The 16,794-nt window shown below is 51.9% G+C and overlaps 1 protein-coding gene across 1 annotated transcript; it reads left to right on the top strand.

The window, feature by feature from the left end:
* Window positions 1–1,703: 1,703 nt before the first annotated feature.
* Window positions 1,704–14,684, top strand: DUSP5 (dual specificity phosphatase 5). Its single transcript, XM_036070027.2, has 4 exons — window positions 1,704–2,495; window positions 7,066–7,214; window positions 10,226–10,445; window positions 13,167–14,684. Exons 1-4 carry the CDS (start codon window positions 1,850–1,852, stop codon window positions 13,565–13,567), a joined length of 1,416 nt encoding a protein of 471 aa, XP_035925920.2. The 5' UTR covers window positions 1,704–1,849; the 3' UTR covers window positions 13,568–14,684.
* Window positions 14,685–16,794: the final 2,110 nt, after the last annotated feature.

Genomic DNA, 16,794 nt, shown 5'->3' with positions numbered 1-16,794 from the left:
CACAGTGCTGCCTCAGAGAGGTTCCCAAATGTCACCTGACCAGGTCACTGAGTAAGACCCCTCATCCAGGGCTGCTCCAGCCAAAGGATAAGATCCAAATGCCGTAAATGGCACACAAGGCCCTCCGTCATCTGACCCTGCTTAATTTTCTAATAAATGCCAGAAGTGCCTTGGTCTCCCACACACCAAGCAGGCATTTTGTTTTGTTTTGTTTTTCTTTACCTCTAGCAGTTTCCTCTGCCTGGAATGCCTTCCACCCTCCCCCTTCGAGGCCTGGCTAACCTCAATTCATTCTTTGAAGTTCCCCTCAGCTCTCCCCTGCTCTGGGAGGCCTTCTCCAGGTCCCCACTCCCTACAGCCTGGATGCTTTTCCATACTGACTGCAGGACCTTACAGAGGCCTGGTGCTGCGCCAAGCCTCCTCTCTGGGCTGGGGCAACCCGAGCAGAGAGTGGGTCCTGCTCACTTTGGTGTCCAGCCCCCAACACAGAGCCTGGCCCTGTGGGTGCTCCAGGCTTGCGTGGCTCTGGCTGAAATGTCTGGTGGTGGATGTTGCTGGTGACACTGGGAGACAACTGCAGGGAAGGCTGGCAGGAATAACCCCACAGAGAAAGAAAACCCCCACATCCCATCTTCCTTAAGTCTCTACTGTCTGGGCCAGGACAGTGCCTCTGATTGAATGCCGCTGTGACCCAATAGCAACTATCTAGCGTCCGGTTTGATTGCCTGTGATTTCAGAATTTGATTTCTGCTTCCTTCTAAAAACCTCATTCTCCTCTGTCTGTAGTAAACAAGCACCTTTCTAGCGGAGGCAGGCTGTTTTCCACTGAGCAGCCCCCTCCCCACTCCGGTCACGGGTTAGAGGGTAGAAGCATGTTTCCCTCACACCTGTCCCTGCAGCGAGCAGAGCCCTGGCACAAAGCTGACCCTCAATAAATACTTGCTGAATGAGGGAACGTGTCCAGTTCAGTAAGACTGGGGATGGGAAGCCTGACGTTGCTGGGGACTGGTGGGGGCAGACAGCCTGGGATTAGACTTGATCCACAGATAATCCCCCAAATCCAGAAGCCACCTGGATAGTTGCCTGGACTGAGCTCCATCAACGGATGCATGTTGATGCTGCAGCTGATTCCGTGACAGACTTTCCAGGGGCCAGAAAAGAGCTCCTCAAAAAACAATTATTCTAATTATTATTGAAGTGTGACGGAGAAAAGGCTGTTAATCCTTTGCTGGCTCTTCTCTCCATTTTTACTTTTAGGTACTTTTATTATGGATCATTTGAAGCAAACAGAAAAGTGGAGAAAACAGTATCATGAACCCAGTATAAGGTACCCATCACTGAACTTCAACGGTTACCAACACAAACCCAATCTTGAGTCATCCATAATCCATGCCTTGAAGCCAATCCCAGCTATCATCTCGTTTCACGCGTCAAGACTTGGGTGAAGACCAAAATCCATTTCCGATTCATCTGGGGGCACTGGCCCTGGGCTCCCCTCGGCCCGGCCTTGGCTCGGTGCCTGGCAGGCCCCCACCCAGCAGGTTCGGCACCTACGTCTATGAAACTCAAAGCCGGATTGTGCGGCGCCAGGCCCTGCCTCCTCCGCTTCCTCCTCTTCCCGCACAGCGTGGGTCACCTCGGCCTCGTGGCGTTCCTGACACCCCACCGGCAGCCCTCGGTGATGCGCGAGTGAGTGTCTCTCCGCGCAAAGCCTCAGAAAGCGGAGGGAGGCGCCTTCCACTTCCTCTTTCTCCGGCTGACTAACGCCCGGCGCCCGCCCCACGCCTCCGGCTCCCCGGGGCGTGGCCACAGCCCGAAGGGGCGGGGAAATACCCATATTCGGCCTTATATGGGCAGCCACGTCACAGGCCGCACAGTCATTCACATAAAACGCGGCGCTGCTGGCGGAATCCCCGGCTTCTGGGGCGGCGAGTGGCCGGGCCGGCTGCCGAGCGTCCGGGGCGGGAAAGAAGAGTTGAGCGGCCGCACCGGCGCCGGGCTCGCTCGCTCGCTCGGCCGGCCGCAGCCTCGCGGGTCGCCCTCCCGTGCCTCGCCAGCGGGCACCCTGGCCGTGGGCACCTGCGGGGCGCGCGGCGCGGGACCGCGGGGCGGCGGCATGAAGGTCACGTCGCTCGACGGGCGCCAGCTGCGCAAGATGCTCCGCAAGGAGGCGGCGGCGCGCTGCGTGGTGCTCGACTGCCGGCCCTACCTGGCCTTCGCCGCCTCGAGCGTGCGCGGCTCGCTCAACGTCAACCTCAACTCGGTGGTGCTGCGGCGGGCCCGCGGCGGCGCGGTGTCGGCACGCTACGTGCTGCCCGACGAGGCGGCGCGCGCGCGGCTGCTGCAGGAGGGCGGCGGCGGCGTGGCGGCCGTGGTCGTGCTCGACCAGGGCAGCCGCCACTGGCAGAAGCTCCGCGAGGAGAGCGCCGCGCGGGTCGTGCTCACCTCGCTGCTCGCCTGCCTGCCCGCCGGCCCGCGGGTCTACTTCCTCAAAGGTGAGCGCGTCGGGGCCGCCGAGCCCCTGTCACCGCCCTCCCCCCCCACCCCCGCCCCCCGCGCGGCGAACGCCCCGGGGCTCTGGGGTCCCCTCCTCGTGCGGGGCGCCTTCCGCGACCCGGCACCCGGTAGTCTCCACTTGCCCGAGTCTGCGCCCTGGGGCTTGACGGGCGCTAGGGAGGGCGCTGCCAGTGTCAGCCCTCAGAGCTTCCCCCTCCCCACCCGCGTTCCTCGAAAGCTCCCGGCCGCCTGGGTGGGTGGGGTTGGTTGCGCAGCCGGGGGCGCCGCTTCTCAGCCGCGGGGGCCGTCGGCTCGTGCTGGGCGCGGGCCCCCGTTTGCTGGCGCCGGCTTAGCCGCCCTCGCTGGGGCCTGGGCTCTGAGCCTTTCTGACAGGCAGATCAGGCGGGATCAGCAGGTCGCGACCCCCCGGAGCGTGGCGCCGCGGCGTCCCCTCTCCTCCCGCCTGGACAATTAACGTGTGTTAGGCTGTCTTCACCGACCCCTCTTGCCTTTTTGACCCGGGCCAGTCCCTCCCCTTCCTTTCCACTTCATTTTACTACTTTTTATTGTTTTCCTCTGGCCTTCCCTTCTCCCCTCCCAGGCCTTTCTCTAGCTCCATTTGGAGCTGACAGCCTTCCCACCCTTTTCACCTTTTCCCTCAAACCCTCCCCCCCCACCACCCCCGCAGATCATCCCCGGGGCTGGCCTCCTGCTGTCTGCCAGGGGTGGGAGGCTGCCGGCCAGCGAGCCCCAGGATTTAGGAGAGGTGTAGCAGGGTGGTGGTGGAGGGGATTCCGTCGCCTTTGGTTTGAGATGCCCCAGAAGCTGCCCCACCGGTCCGTCCATTACACCTGCTGGAGAGAGGACTTCGACTTCCCCGGCCCGGGTAGTGAGTGACTGACTTTCAAATTACAGAGCATTGATTTCTGGGTCACTTCCTATGACTTCTCCCGCCTTGTATTTAGGTCCTTTGTAACCTCCAACGTACGGAAGACAGTCCACAGTGCTGAGATGAGTGTTCAGCCCAAGCTGTGCCCCGAGGCCCTGCCAACGCTGTTGCAGACACCTTGAGAAACAGCAGTGATGTGGTTCAGAACTCGGGTGCAGTGAACTGAGCGTTGAGGGCCCTGTTTCAAAACCACGCAACTTGGGGAATTTCACACACTCCAGACCTGGAGAGCACACTCGGAGCCCCCACCTCTATTAGCACCTCTTGCAGACTGTCCCCTGTTGATTCCTGTTAGGGAGATGACAGGCAGAAGATGATCATCTTCCTTCTCCACCAGCCTCAGCTTGCAGGAGAAGGAGGGATGCCCTCCAAGCGCTGCAGAAATTTCACACTTAGCCCGGGATTTCTTTCTCTTCCTGATGGTGGTTTTTGCCTCCCGTTCTTAGCCATGAGTACAGGAAAAGCTACTGCCTTCCCAGTAGCATGAAAGATATAGTCCAGGAAATCCCCCGTCCTACCTCTGCTCCCCACCCCTCTCCAGGGGGGGTCATGCTGACTGTTTAGAAGTTACTGCCACAGGAAGTAAGCGGCTCTGTAGACTCACATCTCGGGAAAATGCATGTCTAAAATGTTTTTTTTTTAAAATGACAGTAACACACACAGGTAAAATTTTTAAAAGCACAAAGGCTGTACGATTAGAAGTGGGTCTTCTGCACGCCCTTGAACCCAGTTCCACTCTCCAGAGACAGCCACCAACTATTTTTTGTTCGTCTTTAGACAAATTAGTTTTCCACCAGTATCTTTAAAAAATAGAATCGTTTTGTATATTTCCTGTTCCTGCTTCTTACACTTAACTAGATCTTGGGAGATTTATCCTTATCAGAGCATACGTGTCCATTTTACTTATTTTTTTATTTTTAATATTTATTGGAGAGGGACAGAGAGGGCGCATGCAAACAGGGGAGGGAGAAGCAGACTCCCTCGCCTTAGCAGGGAGCCAGGAGCCCGGCGCAGGGCCCAGGGCTTGATCCCAGGACACTGGGATCATGACCCAAGCCAAAGGCAGACGCTTAACCTACTGAGTAAGGTGCCCCTTACTTCTTAAACCAGTCCCCTGGTGGTAGCCAGTAGGTTGCTTTCAACCTCGCTATTTGAGGCAATGTTGTTGGGTATATTTTTTGTTCAAATGCTTTACGTGTGCAGTCTTTCAGTGAGATTCTGAGAATTGCCAGGTTGATAGTTGTGTGCATTTTAAATTTCAGTAGGAATTGTTGGATACTTAACAGTATCTTTTATCTTTTATCTTTAGTGTTACTTTATAACACTACAAATGTTAAATTGTTGTCCAAGAAAATTTTTATTTCTTCATCTACCTCATGTCCAGATATGATGAATTCAGGTTTTAATCTAGCAGCATTTCAGATCTTGGGGGCAATAATGACTTTTATACTTCCCTTTATCGTCCTCCACCCCCCCCAAAATAACACTAAAATGGGATGACAACCGAATGGCATTGTCAGTGTGTATTTATATACAGTGTCCATGCAGCTTCTCTGCTCCCTTGGTCATGCAGCGGTGATCAAAAGCAGAATCACTCTGAAGAGGATTGAAGCAGCCAAAAGAATTCCCACAGCTCTTGCAGCTCAAGTGAGGCACCAGAGAACGGTCGTCTCTCCCTGCCTCTGAAGGGAGTGGGTGAAAGAGACCATCTAATCTGAAGGACTCCTGACCCCAGCTTGAAGAGACAGCCCCTTGTTTATCTGTCCCTCAACTACACTGAGCAGCTTTGTCTGCCTGCCTTATTTTGTCAACAGGCAGGCAGGACCCGGCCCACACCCGCACCTCCTGTCTGTCCTGACAGCCATCTCTTTTAAGTGTGCTATTTAAAGACAAGAATTGGGGTGGCCTGAAGGCTTGTCTTTCCCAAGCCTCATTCTTGGGAAAGTTTGGGAGGGCCTGGGCCACTCTTGACTCCATATTCCCATCCCGTATCACTCAGTTTGTGCCCTGGAACCCAAAACATTGGAGGCCCGGGCACAGGAAGTGACTTACTAACTAGGGTCACCTCTTCCAATGAAGCTGTGGGTCCCTAAGTGTGACCTTCTGTCTACATCCTAGGAGGGAAAGGGTCCAGGGGCTACGGTGGGGGCAGGAGGAAACTAAGCCACAAACACCACCACCTCCCACCTCCGTTACTCCCTGGCGTGTGGTCTCCTATCATGACCAGGAGGACCAGAAGCTCATCTGGGGAGGGCCCAATGGGCTTTTTGTTGAAGTGACCACAGAGGAGATTTGAGTGTACTCAATGGGGGCGGGGGCAGTTCCAGCAAGCTGGGAGGAAGCAGTAATGGCAAGATGACTCATTCTAGGAATTGGCTGCAGCTTCTGGGAGGGAGCTGGAGACCGCCATGTTATCCATTAACCATTTGTCTACTGCAGGGGTTTAAGGCCACCGTGGGCTCCACTGTGGGCCTATCACACCACTAAGAGACAGAAGAAAGGGGACTTTGTGGAAAATACATGGGCTCGGAATGCATATTTAATTGATGATTTGACCCTAGGTGAATTCTCTGGGTCAGAAAGAAATAGCAGGTTTTCTGGAGGCTCTCGGAAGTCCCTTGGGTCCTTTTGGATTGGGAGTGAGGGCTTCCCCAAGTGAGACTGTCCTGTTCACCTGGCAGCACTTGGCATGTTTTTCATTTGGTTCTTTCCCATTGAGTTCTGGGCCTGAGACTTCTTTAATATGCCCAAGTTTCTGTGACTTGGTCAGAAAGTATTTTTTACCTTAAGTGACCCATCTGGAGAAGTTTAAATGTAATATTAAGGATTTTTACAGTCATACCTGCTGGTAGTTACCATTTGAGGACTTGTAGGGAAGAAAGATCAGGAGGGGAAGCTAAGGAAGATAGGAAGGGTAGGTGGTCTTGAAGGGGAGAGAAACAGTTTTTACATATTGGGACTGAGAATTAAGTTCTAAAGGCCTCGTGCCTCCAGTTTGGTTTGGAAGGTAATTAACTAGATTGATTACTCAAAATTGGACCTATAGAGAGGATTGTCAGCAGTGTTCTTTAGCTCCTTGGGAGTGAGAAAGGGCAGGGCTGTTTTATTGCACTGAGTTTAAACCTCATATTAGCCCCCATTCCCTTATGAATAGAGGGGATTGCATCTATAGTCCAGTTCAGAGCTAATGGGCTAGGGATGAAACAGACCAATTCAGGAGTCTCTTCTTGCAAGTGAATGCAATTTTGCATAATCACACCTGCATTTTAGATAAGTAAGTGAAAATAGCTTTTGTTTTCTGGAGGGATTTTGTTAATATTGCCAGATGTCAGAGTTCCTTTCAGCTGCTTCTGATAGATGCAAAAATTAATCATTGCCTCTCTGAACTATAACTTTTTAGAAAAGAGGGAATGTGTGTTTGTGTGTGTGTGTAGCCCATTTCTGCTCCAAAGCTATTAGTTGGTTTGGCTCAATTTTTTTTACAAGACCAGAATCTATGTTAGCTTAATATTGACTCTTCCACACTTAGGGTATTGATTAATTCTGGACATTTTCTAAAAGCCTGAGAAATCAATGCTTAACATCTATCTTCCTTTTTTTCTTTTTTTTTAACCTTGCAGGAGGATATGAGACTTTTTACTCGGAGTATCCTGAGTGTTGTGTGGACGTACAGCCCATTTCACAAGAGAAGGTTGAAACCGAGAAAGCCCTCATGAGCCAGTGTGGGAAACCAGTGCTCAGCCTCAGCTACAGGCCAGCCTATGACCAGGTGAGTGGTTTTGGAAATGCCGTCTTGGCTGCGGACTCCGTTCCTTCCTCGGCCCCCTGGCTCTCCCTCTCCCCGCTCCGTAGCACTGGTGCGTTCTTCTGTGGATCCGGGTGTCGGCAGAGCCCTCTAGCTTCAGAGAGCTGTTGCTTGCCAACTTGAGTTTCCATCCAAGAGTAAATGGGCTTCTTTCCAGCAAACAAGCTGACAAGAGCAAAGGAGCCACAGGACGCTTGACAGCTTCTGGAGAAACGGGGAAGTGAAAGATACATTATTATTAGTTGGCCTAGGAAGTGCAGAGAAGCTTCAGAATATCAGTTTAGGTTTCCCTGAAGATGTTTCAGAGCTGACTTTCAGGCTTCCTGTGTTAATCTTCTTTGTAATTGTTCATGCTCTGCAGTTTCTGCAAACCAACCTAGTACCTGTGGAGGTGTGTCTTTTTGTTATTTTTAACTGAAACGGGACTGGGGGAGGGTTGTGGGGAAACTACCCTTTGGATGGCTAAGCAGGCTCTAAGGGTTTCTGCTGCTTACAATTCCATAAATTCTGAAACCAGAGAAGATCAAGAGACACTGTAGAGGATTTCATGCTCCTACAAATATGTAGGTTTTTTTTTTCCCTTCCAGGAATGTTACTTTCTGGCAACTCTTTAAAGCCTGAAAGTGTGTGAAAGGCTCAGTCAGGGGTCCCCTTCAGTGCTGGAGGATGAGGGAAAGGCGGGCAAGGACCCAAAGCTGGCAGAAACCAGAGCTCAAAGCCCACCTTCCCATTTTACAGAGGGGAAAAAATGTGTCTCACAGCTGGAGTTGATCTCTTTGCAAAGAATCCTGTAGCTGGGCTGGCAACAGTAGGCCCAGAACGCCTCCCTTCTCTTAACTCTGGTTCTTTTCAAGGCCTCGTTCTGTTTTCCACAGAAACAGAACCTCTTTTGGAAGGGGCCCATCCTAGGCACCTGACTTGGTGGGAGGAGCTTTTCAAGTATTTCCCACAACATGTACTTAACATGTCCAGATCATAAGAAGGAAGACGTCTGGATGCTGCCTGGCATGAGCAGAACTCTGCCCCTGGGAATAAACTTCCCAGTAAAGCCAAGTGACTTCCCTGGAATGGGATCCCTGGTCAGGAAGTCTATTAGCTTGGCAAGGTGCCAGGGTTATTATTTTGTTTGTTTTCCTTTATTGAAAAACACAGCGTATGATGAACCCTCAGCATTCAAGCCATGGGCATGTGGTTTAGCTGGATTTCTATTTTCTGTTTGTTTGGGTGGTGTTTTCCCCTCACTCCTCAGAAAGTGAAAGAGAAACGAGAATTGTCAGGATGTTGCAAAGGCACAGCAGACCTTTGGCCAAGAGAGGACTGGGGAGGCCCTGATGTGTCTCCCAAGGTTCATCGGGGAACCCCCTAGTGCTATTTCTTAGAAGCGCTCTGCATTGAGAGAAGCCAAGCAAGGTTGTGTTAACCTTTGGGGTTTCTGAAGTCCTTTGGTTTCTTCCTCTTGAGTCTAAACAGAGGATTCAGAAAAAGAAAGACACATGGTTTCAGGGGTGTGTTGTTCTAGGCTTTAGAAGTACTTGGGTAAGATTCCAGGCACTAAAGAGAGGGAGAGATCTATGTAGGTACATCGAAAGTGTTAAGTCCAAGGGCCAGCTCTAGTAGGTGCTAATAAAAATACTGGTTTTTGGGGCACCTGGGGGGCTCAGTCGGTTAAGCACCCAACTCTTGACCTCAGTTCAGGTCTTGATCTCAGGGTCGTGATTTTGAGCCCCTCACTGAGCGTGGAGCCTACTTAAAAACAAAAACAAAAACAAAACTGGTTGTTACTCTTACTATCTTTGGTAAAATCCTCTATGACTTTCTTCTAAGTGGCCAAACTGGCCTTTGCTTGAACACTTGATTTCTCAGGAAAGAAAAAGCACACACCACATGCCAGGTAATTTAAGCGTTGCCTTCGGCCAGCCCTCATCCTACACCCCTTTCCCTATTACGAGTCCGGCAGAGTTTCCGTTCTGCTTTTATTCTGGGACAGGAAATGGGAACACAGGAAACGGATGGATGATATGAGAAAGGCTCCCAGAGACTCAGCCATTGCCGCCGCCGCCCCCCACCCCCAAGCCCAGTGTTTCTCTCTCAGTCTCTGGGGCCTCCCATTGTCCCAGTTATCTCTGGTTTTTCTTGCCACCCTGGAGCTGCTAAGGCTGCCAGAGTCTGACCAGCTAGCTGTTTTTAACTTTGCCTCAGGGTAGATGGTCTCAGCTTCTAATTGGGATCCTCCTTAACTGGAAACCTGGTGTGTGGGTGGCCTTCCGAAAGGGTAATGATGTAAGCATCTCTCACAAACCCTCAGTCCCACGTGACAAAGATCAGGGGGAGGAGGAACCCCTCTCTCCTTGGCTTAATAGGTTTTCTTTAGGGATTCCAGGTAAACAGTGGTCATTTCCACTTCCAAGAAGCAACCTTTCTGGGGGGCACACTTTAACATCTCTGAAACCCACATGTGTCTTCGGATCAATCATCGGGGTCCTAGGTTTGATGAAATATGCCATGAAAATATCAGGACTGTAAGGTGGGGGCACTCGTCTTGAGTTTTTACCTGTTCCGTCTTGAAGGAAGCCAGGGCTGCCCCAAGGTTAGAAGGCTTGCCCTGGTGCTGCTGGGGCAGCTGGAACGTGAGCATAAGCCTCTCCGTTCTTCCCCTTCACGCACATCTTCTCCTCCTTGTCGGCACAGGAAGGCTGCTAGCGTTCCCTACCTCGATATGTGTAAGAAAATGAAACATCTTTGCTGCGTGGGCTTGGCTGTCACTGAGTCAGTCACAAGGCAGCCATGTCGGGTAGAGCGTTTGCCAGGCTCTCCCCACACTCTGAGCTGAACTACCCTGGCTCTGAACTCTCCACCTGGAAACCAGAAAGGGAACCTCCCACCTTACAACAAGTAGGTCGGGGTTGTTTTGCTTCGTCTACTAAAGGAGCAAGCTAATCCGATATTTCCCGGCTGTCCTTTTCCCCTCCCTCCAGGGCGGCCCAGTTGAAATCCTTCCGTTCCTCTACCTTGGAAGTGCCTACCATGCATCCAAGTGCGAGTTCCTCGCCAACCTGCACATCACGGCCCTGCTGAACGTCTCCCGGCGGATTTCCGAGTCCTGCACCACCCACCTACACTACAAATGGATCCCCGTGGAAGACAGCCACACAGCCGACATTAGCTCCCACTTTCAAGAAGCAATAGACTTCATCGGTAGGTTCAGTCACTCGTCCTCAGTCATTCGGGGAGCCCAGTAGGGGCACCTGTTCTCGGTTCTGAGGTATCGATGGAGGCTGCTAGCCTTTGCCAAGAAGAAAAGTGTCTCGTCTATGCGACCACCAGGAGTTGGAGCCAGGAAGGGCTGCAGCCACCAAAGAGGCAGAGGGCAGGATTCGAGTTGCTATTAATAGGAGTTTTAATTTGCAAGATAAATGAATTAATATAATTTTATGGCAATACTCACTGCCGCTCTTGTTATTTTTCCTAGCTGGGTGGGAAGCAGAGTGTGTCCGTGCGTAATGCTCCACGCCAGGGAAGCAAGGGAGGGAAAGAACGATCCTCACTGTGCTCCTACGTAGGTTGGGGCATTTTTAGAAAGCCAACAGAAGGATTGAGAGAGCACTACTTACACACCGAGCCCCAAGGGCCCTGGCAGCTTTTCACAGTCTTTGGCAGACTGCTTTAGGGGCAATTTGTTTTGCATTTTCAGCTAATTTTGGATTAGAGATAGCATTTGATCAAGCTCCATGCTCTGTGCATAGCAAAGTTGGCATCTTTCATGTGTGTTGGGCAGTTATCATTTAGTCCCCTGGACAGGCCTGGAAACCTCTGGCCTCTCTGCCTGGAAAGGGCTCCTGGCCTTGGGTTTCCACGTCTTGAGCGTAGGCTGGATTGTTCCCTCGTGTGACAGCTTCTCTTTCCCCCCTCTCTCTGCCTCGGTGGCTGTTTCAGGTTTGCAGGCACGACTCCCCAACCTTGTGGCCTTGCCTTCTTCCCCTGTAACACACGTAGGTGTTGAAGCTGAGATGTGACTTTCCTTATCTTGTTTTGAGGGCTTTTGGAGGGGGAAAGGCAGGTGTTGGGCACAGCAATAACTGTTCAGGGCAGGTAGCAATTAAGGGGACCCCCTTCAGCCACATGGTGGGCCCTGTGCTCATCACACGTGGTTTCTCCTCTATAGGAAACCCACTGGGAAAGTCTCCAGAGGCAGAAGGCTGAGCCTGTCCTGGTCCTCTGAGCTTCTGGGCTGACAGGATTACTTTGGATCTCTGAGAGGCAGCCCAAATGATGGGTTCAGAATGGGAACCCCTTGACATTGTCTCCCTGACCCTGGGAATGCCTTGCCCTTCTCTGCCTGTTGTTTAATTACCTGGATAGCTACTCAGTGAGGTCATGAAACCCGCCCCCATCCATTTCTCAGAAGCCTCCCTCTCCATCCTGTGTATTGTGTACGCAACCACACAAACCCACAGCCTTTTGAGAGCACACGATGCTTTTCCCCAGACTCCTTGCCCTGCTGGTGAAAGGGGGGCACTGAGCCCATACCATGCACTTGACCCCTTCCCAGGGGAGGGCCTGGGAGGGCACGTGGTAGACAAGCCCTGAGGGGCAGAGCAAAAACAGCATACTCTAGGCCCTTTGCTTTCTTGGATGTGGCACTGGGCAATTAAAAGCTAGTCTACAAGGAGCAAAGGAAGATCGGAGTCATGACTGTGCAATCCTAAGGGTTGGGGTCCCCTTTGAACTAATTTACAGGAACTTTTTTTCTTTTCAGTCAGACTAAATTGGGGGTACCTCTAATGAGCTACACTGTATCCTTTGGGACTTTTGTTCTGTTGAGGAAACTCCGGGGTTCCTCCTTGACTCTTCAGAAACTTGATCTTTTAGATCTTACAGATTCATTTGTAAACTTCTTGAACTTGAGGAGGGAGCTGCGTAAGGGAGCTGACTTTATTTGCCCTTCAAAACCTTAAGTGTTTTTGCACACTGTGGCTTTACATTGTACCAGGTACATCAGACTTCCTGTGTTGTAATGTTGTAATTGTTTCCTCACTAGCAAGAGAGGGAATTGGAAAGACTGTTTTTTGTGGTTTTTAATTGATGTGTGTATATATATATGCGTAACCTTTCGCCCCTCGTTTTTAACTGTTGTAGTTCTTTTGGGGGGAGGAGTGGAACAGAAAAGGAGGGAGACCTTGTCATATTGAGCTAAAGAATGCTAACTGATGGTGGTAGCTTTATAGCAGTGAGTCCCATTGTTGTGCAAGATGGAGTTTGTGAAAGCCATTTATATCTTCCAGTCTAGTAAGCGTCACTTAGCTAGGGCTATAATTAGTGGCTGTGCACTATTTATTGTATGTTTGGTGGTGGGAACCCTGGGAGCTGAGCCAAGCATCCTGCCCTGGCACAGCCAGACAGGGTACCCAGGGAGGCTGGCAGGCCTCTAGCAGGAGAGGGCCTAGGTCCTCCCCATTAGAATCAGATCCCAAAAGGCAGGAATTGCTTTTCTGAGTCAGTCTTTGACCCTGGGGCGCTCTCAGAAAAATGTACCTACCCAATAAATTTCCATGCAATTGTCAAGGATTTTGCAATGTCCTCTTGAAACCCATCCGTGGAACCCAAGTTAGGATGGCATCTCCAGGAAAGGGAGTACTACCCCAGATCTAGCACCTTCAGGGGCAGAATCTGTGCAAGTATCCTGGAAAACAGGGAAGCACGTCTGAAGATTAGAAAGGCCCTACGTGGGGATAGACATTGGGGAGACCCCATGAGCTCTGTCCTTGCCAGTGGGCATTAAAGACTGGGAACCTCAGCTCTTGGACAGATGTGACATTATGATGACTAGGTTACTTTTGTGTTGAATCCTTGTATCTTGGCATCATTGCCTTTGGGTTCCAGTCCCAACTCGTCCTCACTGTCTTGTCTTCCTTCCAGATTGTGTCAGGGAAAAGGGAGGCAAGGTCCTGGTCCACTGTGAGGCTGGGATCTCCCGTTCGCCCACCATCTGCATGGCTTACCTCATGAAAGCCAAGCAGTTCCGCCTGAAGGATGCCTTCGATTACATCAAGCAGCGGAGGAGTGTGGTGTCGCCCAACTTTGGCTTCATGGGCCAGCTCCTGCAGTATGAGTCTGAGATCCTGCCTTCCACGCCCCAGGCTCCCTCCTGCCAAGGGGAGGCAGCAAGCTCGTCATTCATAGCCCATTTGCAGACACTGAGCCCTGACCTGCAGGGTTCCTACTGCACCTTCCCTACCTCGGTGCTGGCCCCGGTGCCCACCCACTCGACAGTCTCAGAGCTCAGCAGGAGCCCCATGGCCACAGCCACCTCCTGCTAAAACCGGGATCGGGGAACGAGCCCAGCCCCAAGAACAACTGTGATTCTGCTTTTTTGAAACTCGTGGACATTTCATACCTGTGCAATACTGAAAACCTCACTCTGTCCTGCTGCCCCGGCGGGACAATGAGCGGTCACCAGGCTTGCAAACGTGCTTGACGCTGACGGCGGGGATAGGTTTTGGGGACGGAGGAAGGCCAGGCCATGATGAGACCACAGCGCGTGCTGACTACTGTACTTCCAGACCCCTGCCCTCTCAGGACCGCCCGGGCCCAGCACCTCCGAGCTCGCCTTTCCATTTCCAGCACAAGGCAATAAATACCCACAGCAACGTGGGAGAGCGCAGTGGCTAGACCGGGAGAAAAGGCAGTGATGAAGCCAATTCATTTTGAAGGAAGCACAATTTCCACCTTACTTTTTTAACTTTGGCAGTCTCCGTATCTGTCTGTTGCTTCAGGGCATAAGCTGATCACCACCCAGTCAGGAAAGCAACCCTGTCCAGGGCTTGGAGGGACGCCATCTAGATGCTGATTTGAACCCTCCCATGTTTCCGAGACTCCCTCTTGGGTCCAGGTGGAGGCGGATGGTTGAAGTAGCAAGACGTCGACCTCTCTGGGTGTCCTTTCCACTGTGGGTTCTTCCCTGACTTCGGACTTCGCATGATTTCTTACTCATACTTGAACCTTCCTCGTCACCCCTCTCCTCAAAGCATCTCTTGTGTCGTTTGAAAGGAGTTCTTCAGACCTTAGACCAAAAATCACCCCTTTCAGGGGGTGGCAGCGGGTGCCAAGAGAAAGAGGGACCCGCCACGTCCGGGTCAGTGGCATTGACACGGTCGTCTCCCCAGCTTGCTGTCCTTAATGTGTGCTTGTCTCGTCTCTCATGACACACGTTATCTTCCCTGCCCCTGGGGGTTGTCTTCAAGCTGTGGACTTCTGGGGTTTGCAGATTTTGTAATGTGGTACTTCTTTTTTGTCTGTAGGTTCTCTCCGGGGGAAAAGGCAATAATTTCCTAAAATCCATATGAATGTGAAGAAAAGCAGTATGTTACTGGGTGTTGTTGTTGTTGTTGATGTTGTTTTTTATAGTGCAAAATAAAAAGATGAAAAGAAAAAAAAGCACTGCTTCGTGTTGGTGAGTTGGGGTAATAAGGTAGGAGTACATTTAGGTGGGGACACAGCATATTTCACTGGATCCAGACGAGCACTAGGGTGACGGTGGCTGTACCACTGTAGACTGAGTCTGCATCTGCTCACGGCTGGTGACCTTAACAATGCAGAATATTGCTTTCCAACTGAGAGGCTTCCCTAAGCTCACTTGCAAGAGGAGTCCTTAGGTGCCGGCCACACGGAGAGGTGGTCAGAGCATCCACCCATTCAGGGCTCTCGACTCCCATGAGCCCAGGCAAATTGTTCTCCTTGAGCCTCAGATGCTTCATCAGTGAAATGAGCTAGAGGATCCCCAAGGTCCCTTAAAGCTCAAGGCCCTTGATCGCAGCAAACCTGAATGCCAAGCTTGTGGTCAGCCTCCTTTTAGTGCCTGGCACATGGCAGACACACTTAGAAAAGGTTGGAAAAATGCCCAAGGGACAGAAGTGAACTAGGTGACAGTTCACCATAAGTGCCTGCCCCGGTTCTTTTTCACCCTTGGGACTAATTCTGCCAGGTAATTCCCTCAGTCAATGAGTGGGTTTATTTTATTTTTTTTTAAGATTTTATTTATTCATTTGAGACAGAGATAGAGCATGAGCAGTGGGGGGAGACAGAGGGAGAGGGAGAAGCAGGCTCCCTGCTGAGCCAGGAGCCCGACGTGGGGCTCGATCCCAGGACCCTGGAATCATGACCTGAGCCGAAGGCAGAGGCTTAACCATCTGAGCCACCCAGGCGCCGCAATGAGTGGGTTTAAATCCCAAGCTGGATCGACTTGTCCACTGAGTTGTTTCCTATGTTGGTGGAGGAAGGAAAGAACAATATTGACTTCTCCCCACACCTGTCGAGGCCTCTGCCTCAGCCTAACTCTTGGGGCCTGTTTCCTAATCAGGACCTGATGTGGGAGTTCCAAACATACCCCTCGGTTCTGGGGGGCCCAGAGAGATGGCCTGCTCCCCCGCTCAGGCACTATGTCCACAAATAGCAAGATGGTGGCCTAGCCCAGGGTAGCTCAGCTCTTTCTAAACATCTCACCTCAAAGGCTTGGCTTGAGGCCTTGTTCTCTGCAAGCCTTTCCTTTTCGCCCCTCTCCCTCCACAGATTCCTTGGCAAGTCCTCAGGGAAGAATGCCACCCACGCCAGAGAGGCTGCATTTCCTTCACCTCATGCCCCTCATCTGCATAAGCCAAGCAGGGCTTTCACGGAAAGTGGAGTGAAGAACGTCGGACAGGGAAGAGGGAAGTCCTGGCTTCTAGCCCTCACCTTGCCCCTAACTCTAGCACTTTGGAGCTAATCTAATAACCTCGCTGGACCAAAATTCTCCAGGGTTTGGTCATGTTGATGCCTGAGTTCCTTCTGGGGCTTCAAATCCCTGAGCCTCTTGGAATGTGACCCGGAAGCCTGTCCAGGTGCTGAGTGGCTGGAGGGGCCTGGAGCAGGGAGAGACGGGGTGGGAAACTGGGTGCAGGCTGGAGTGATGTGCTAAGCTGCGTCCCACTTGCTGACATTTGCTTTATTGCATTAAAGTCTTTCTCTGAAGGGTGAGTAAGTCCTCTAAATCAGGCATATGAGGATTGCTCATAAGCCAGTGAGTCACTGGAGGGTAAGCCAAGTGAAGCCCCACAGCTGGGGATGGCTTTTGACTCTCACTCCCTTAATAATCTCATTAATTACACCTCCATTTGTGTCAAGACCAACTTCTCACTGGCTTCCAGTGCCAGGTGGGGAGTTCAAGGTGGTGGTGTCTGGCTCCTTCATCCCCAGTTTGTGAAGAACCACCTCTGTTGGTCTCTAGCCCCAGTGCTGGGAGAACAGAGATAGTAGTTCTCCCCTACTCTGTGTCCCAGCTGTGGCTGTGGGTGAGCCCCTTCAGGTCCACCCCCGCTCCCGAGCTGGGCCCAACGGGGGCAGGAAGTGTATGAGCAGTCACACACCAGCGCACTGGCAGAAGCCCTGTGCTCCCGTGGGTCTCCTTCCTGTGAGGATCCAGGAAAAATGCTGCCCCGGTCTCAATACCCTCAGAGGCTCTATCTCTCTGAATCGCTGGTGGTTTATCTTCTGCACACCATAAAGCTCACGC

This window comes from Halichoerus grypus, chromosome 7, assembly GCF_964656455.1.
Source record: "Halichoerus grypus chromosome 7, mHalGry1.hap1.1, whole genome shotgun sequence".
Lineage (NCBI taxonomy): Eukaryota > Metazoa > Chordata > Mammalia > Carnivora > Phocidae > Halichoerus > Halichoerus grypus.
This window is presented reverse-complemented; position numbering and strand designations above follow the sequence as displayed.

What these genes read in the sequence shown, in the direction of transcription:
- DUSP5 (XM_036070027.2), top strand. Translation starts at nt 1,850, where the DNA reads ATGGGCAGCCACGTCACAGGCCGCACAGTCATTCACATAAAACGCGGC. An exon ending in GCGGGTCTACTTCCTCAAAG is followed by an intron (nt 2,496 to 7,065) that starts GTGAGCGCGTCG and finishes TTAACCTTGCAG; the next exon opens with GAGGATATGAGACTTTTTAC. An exon ending in ACAGGCCAGCCTATGACCAG is followed by an intron (nt 7,215 to 10,225) that starts GTGAGTGGTTTT and finishes CCCTCCCTCCAG; the next exon opens with GGCGGCCCAGTTGAAATCCT.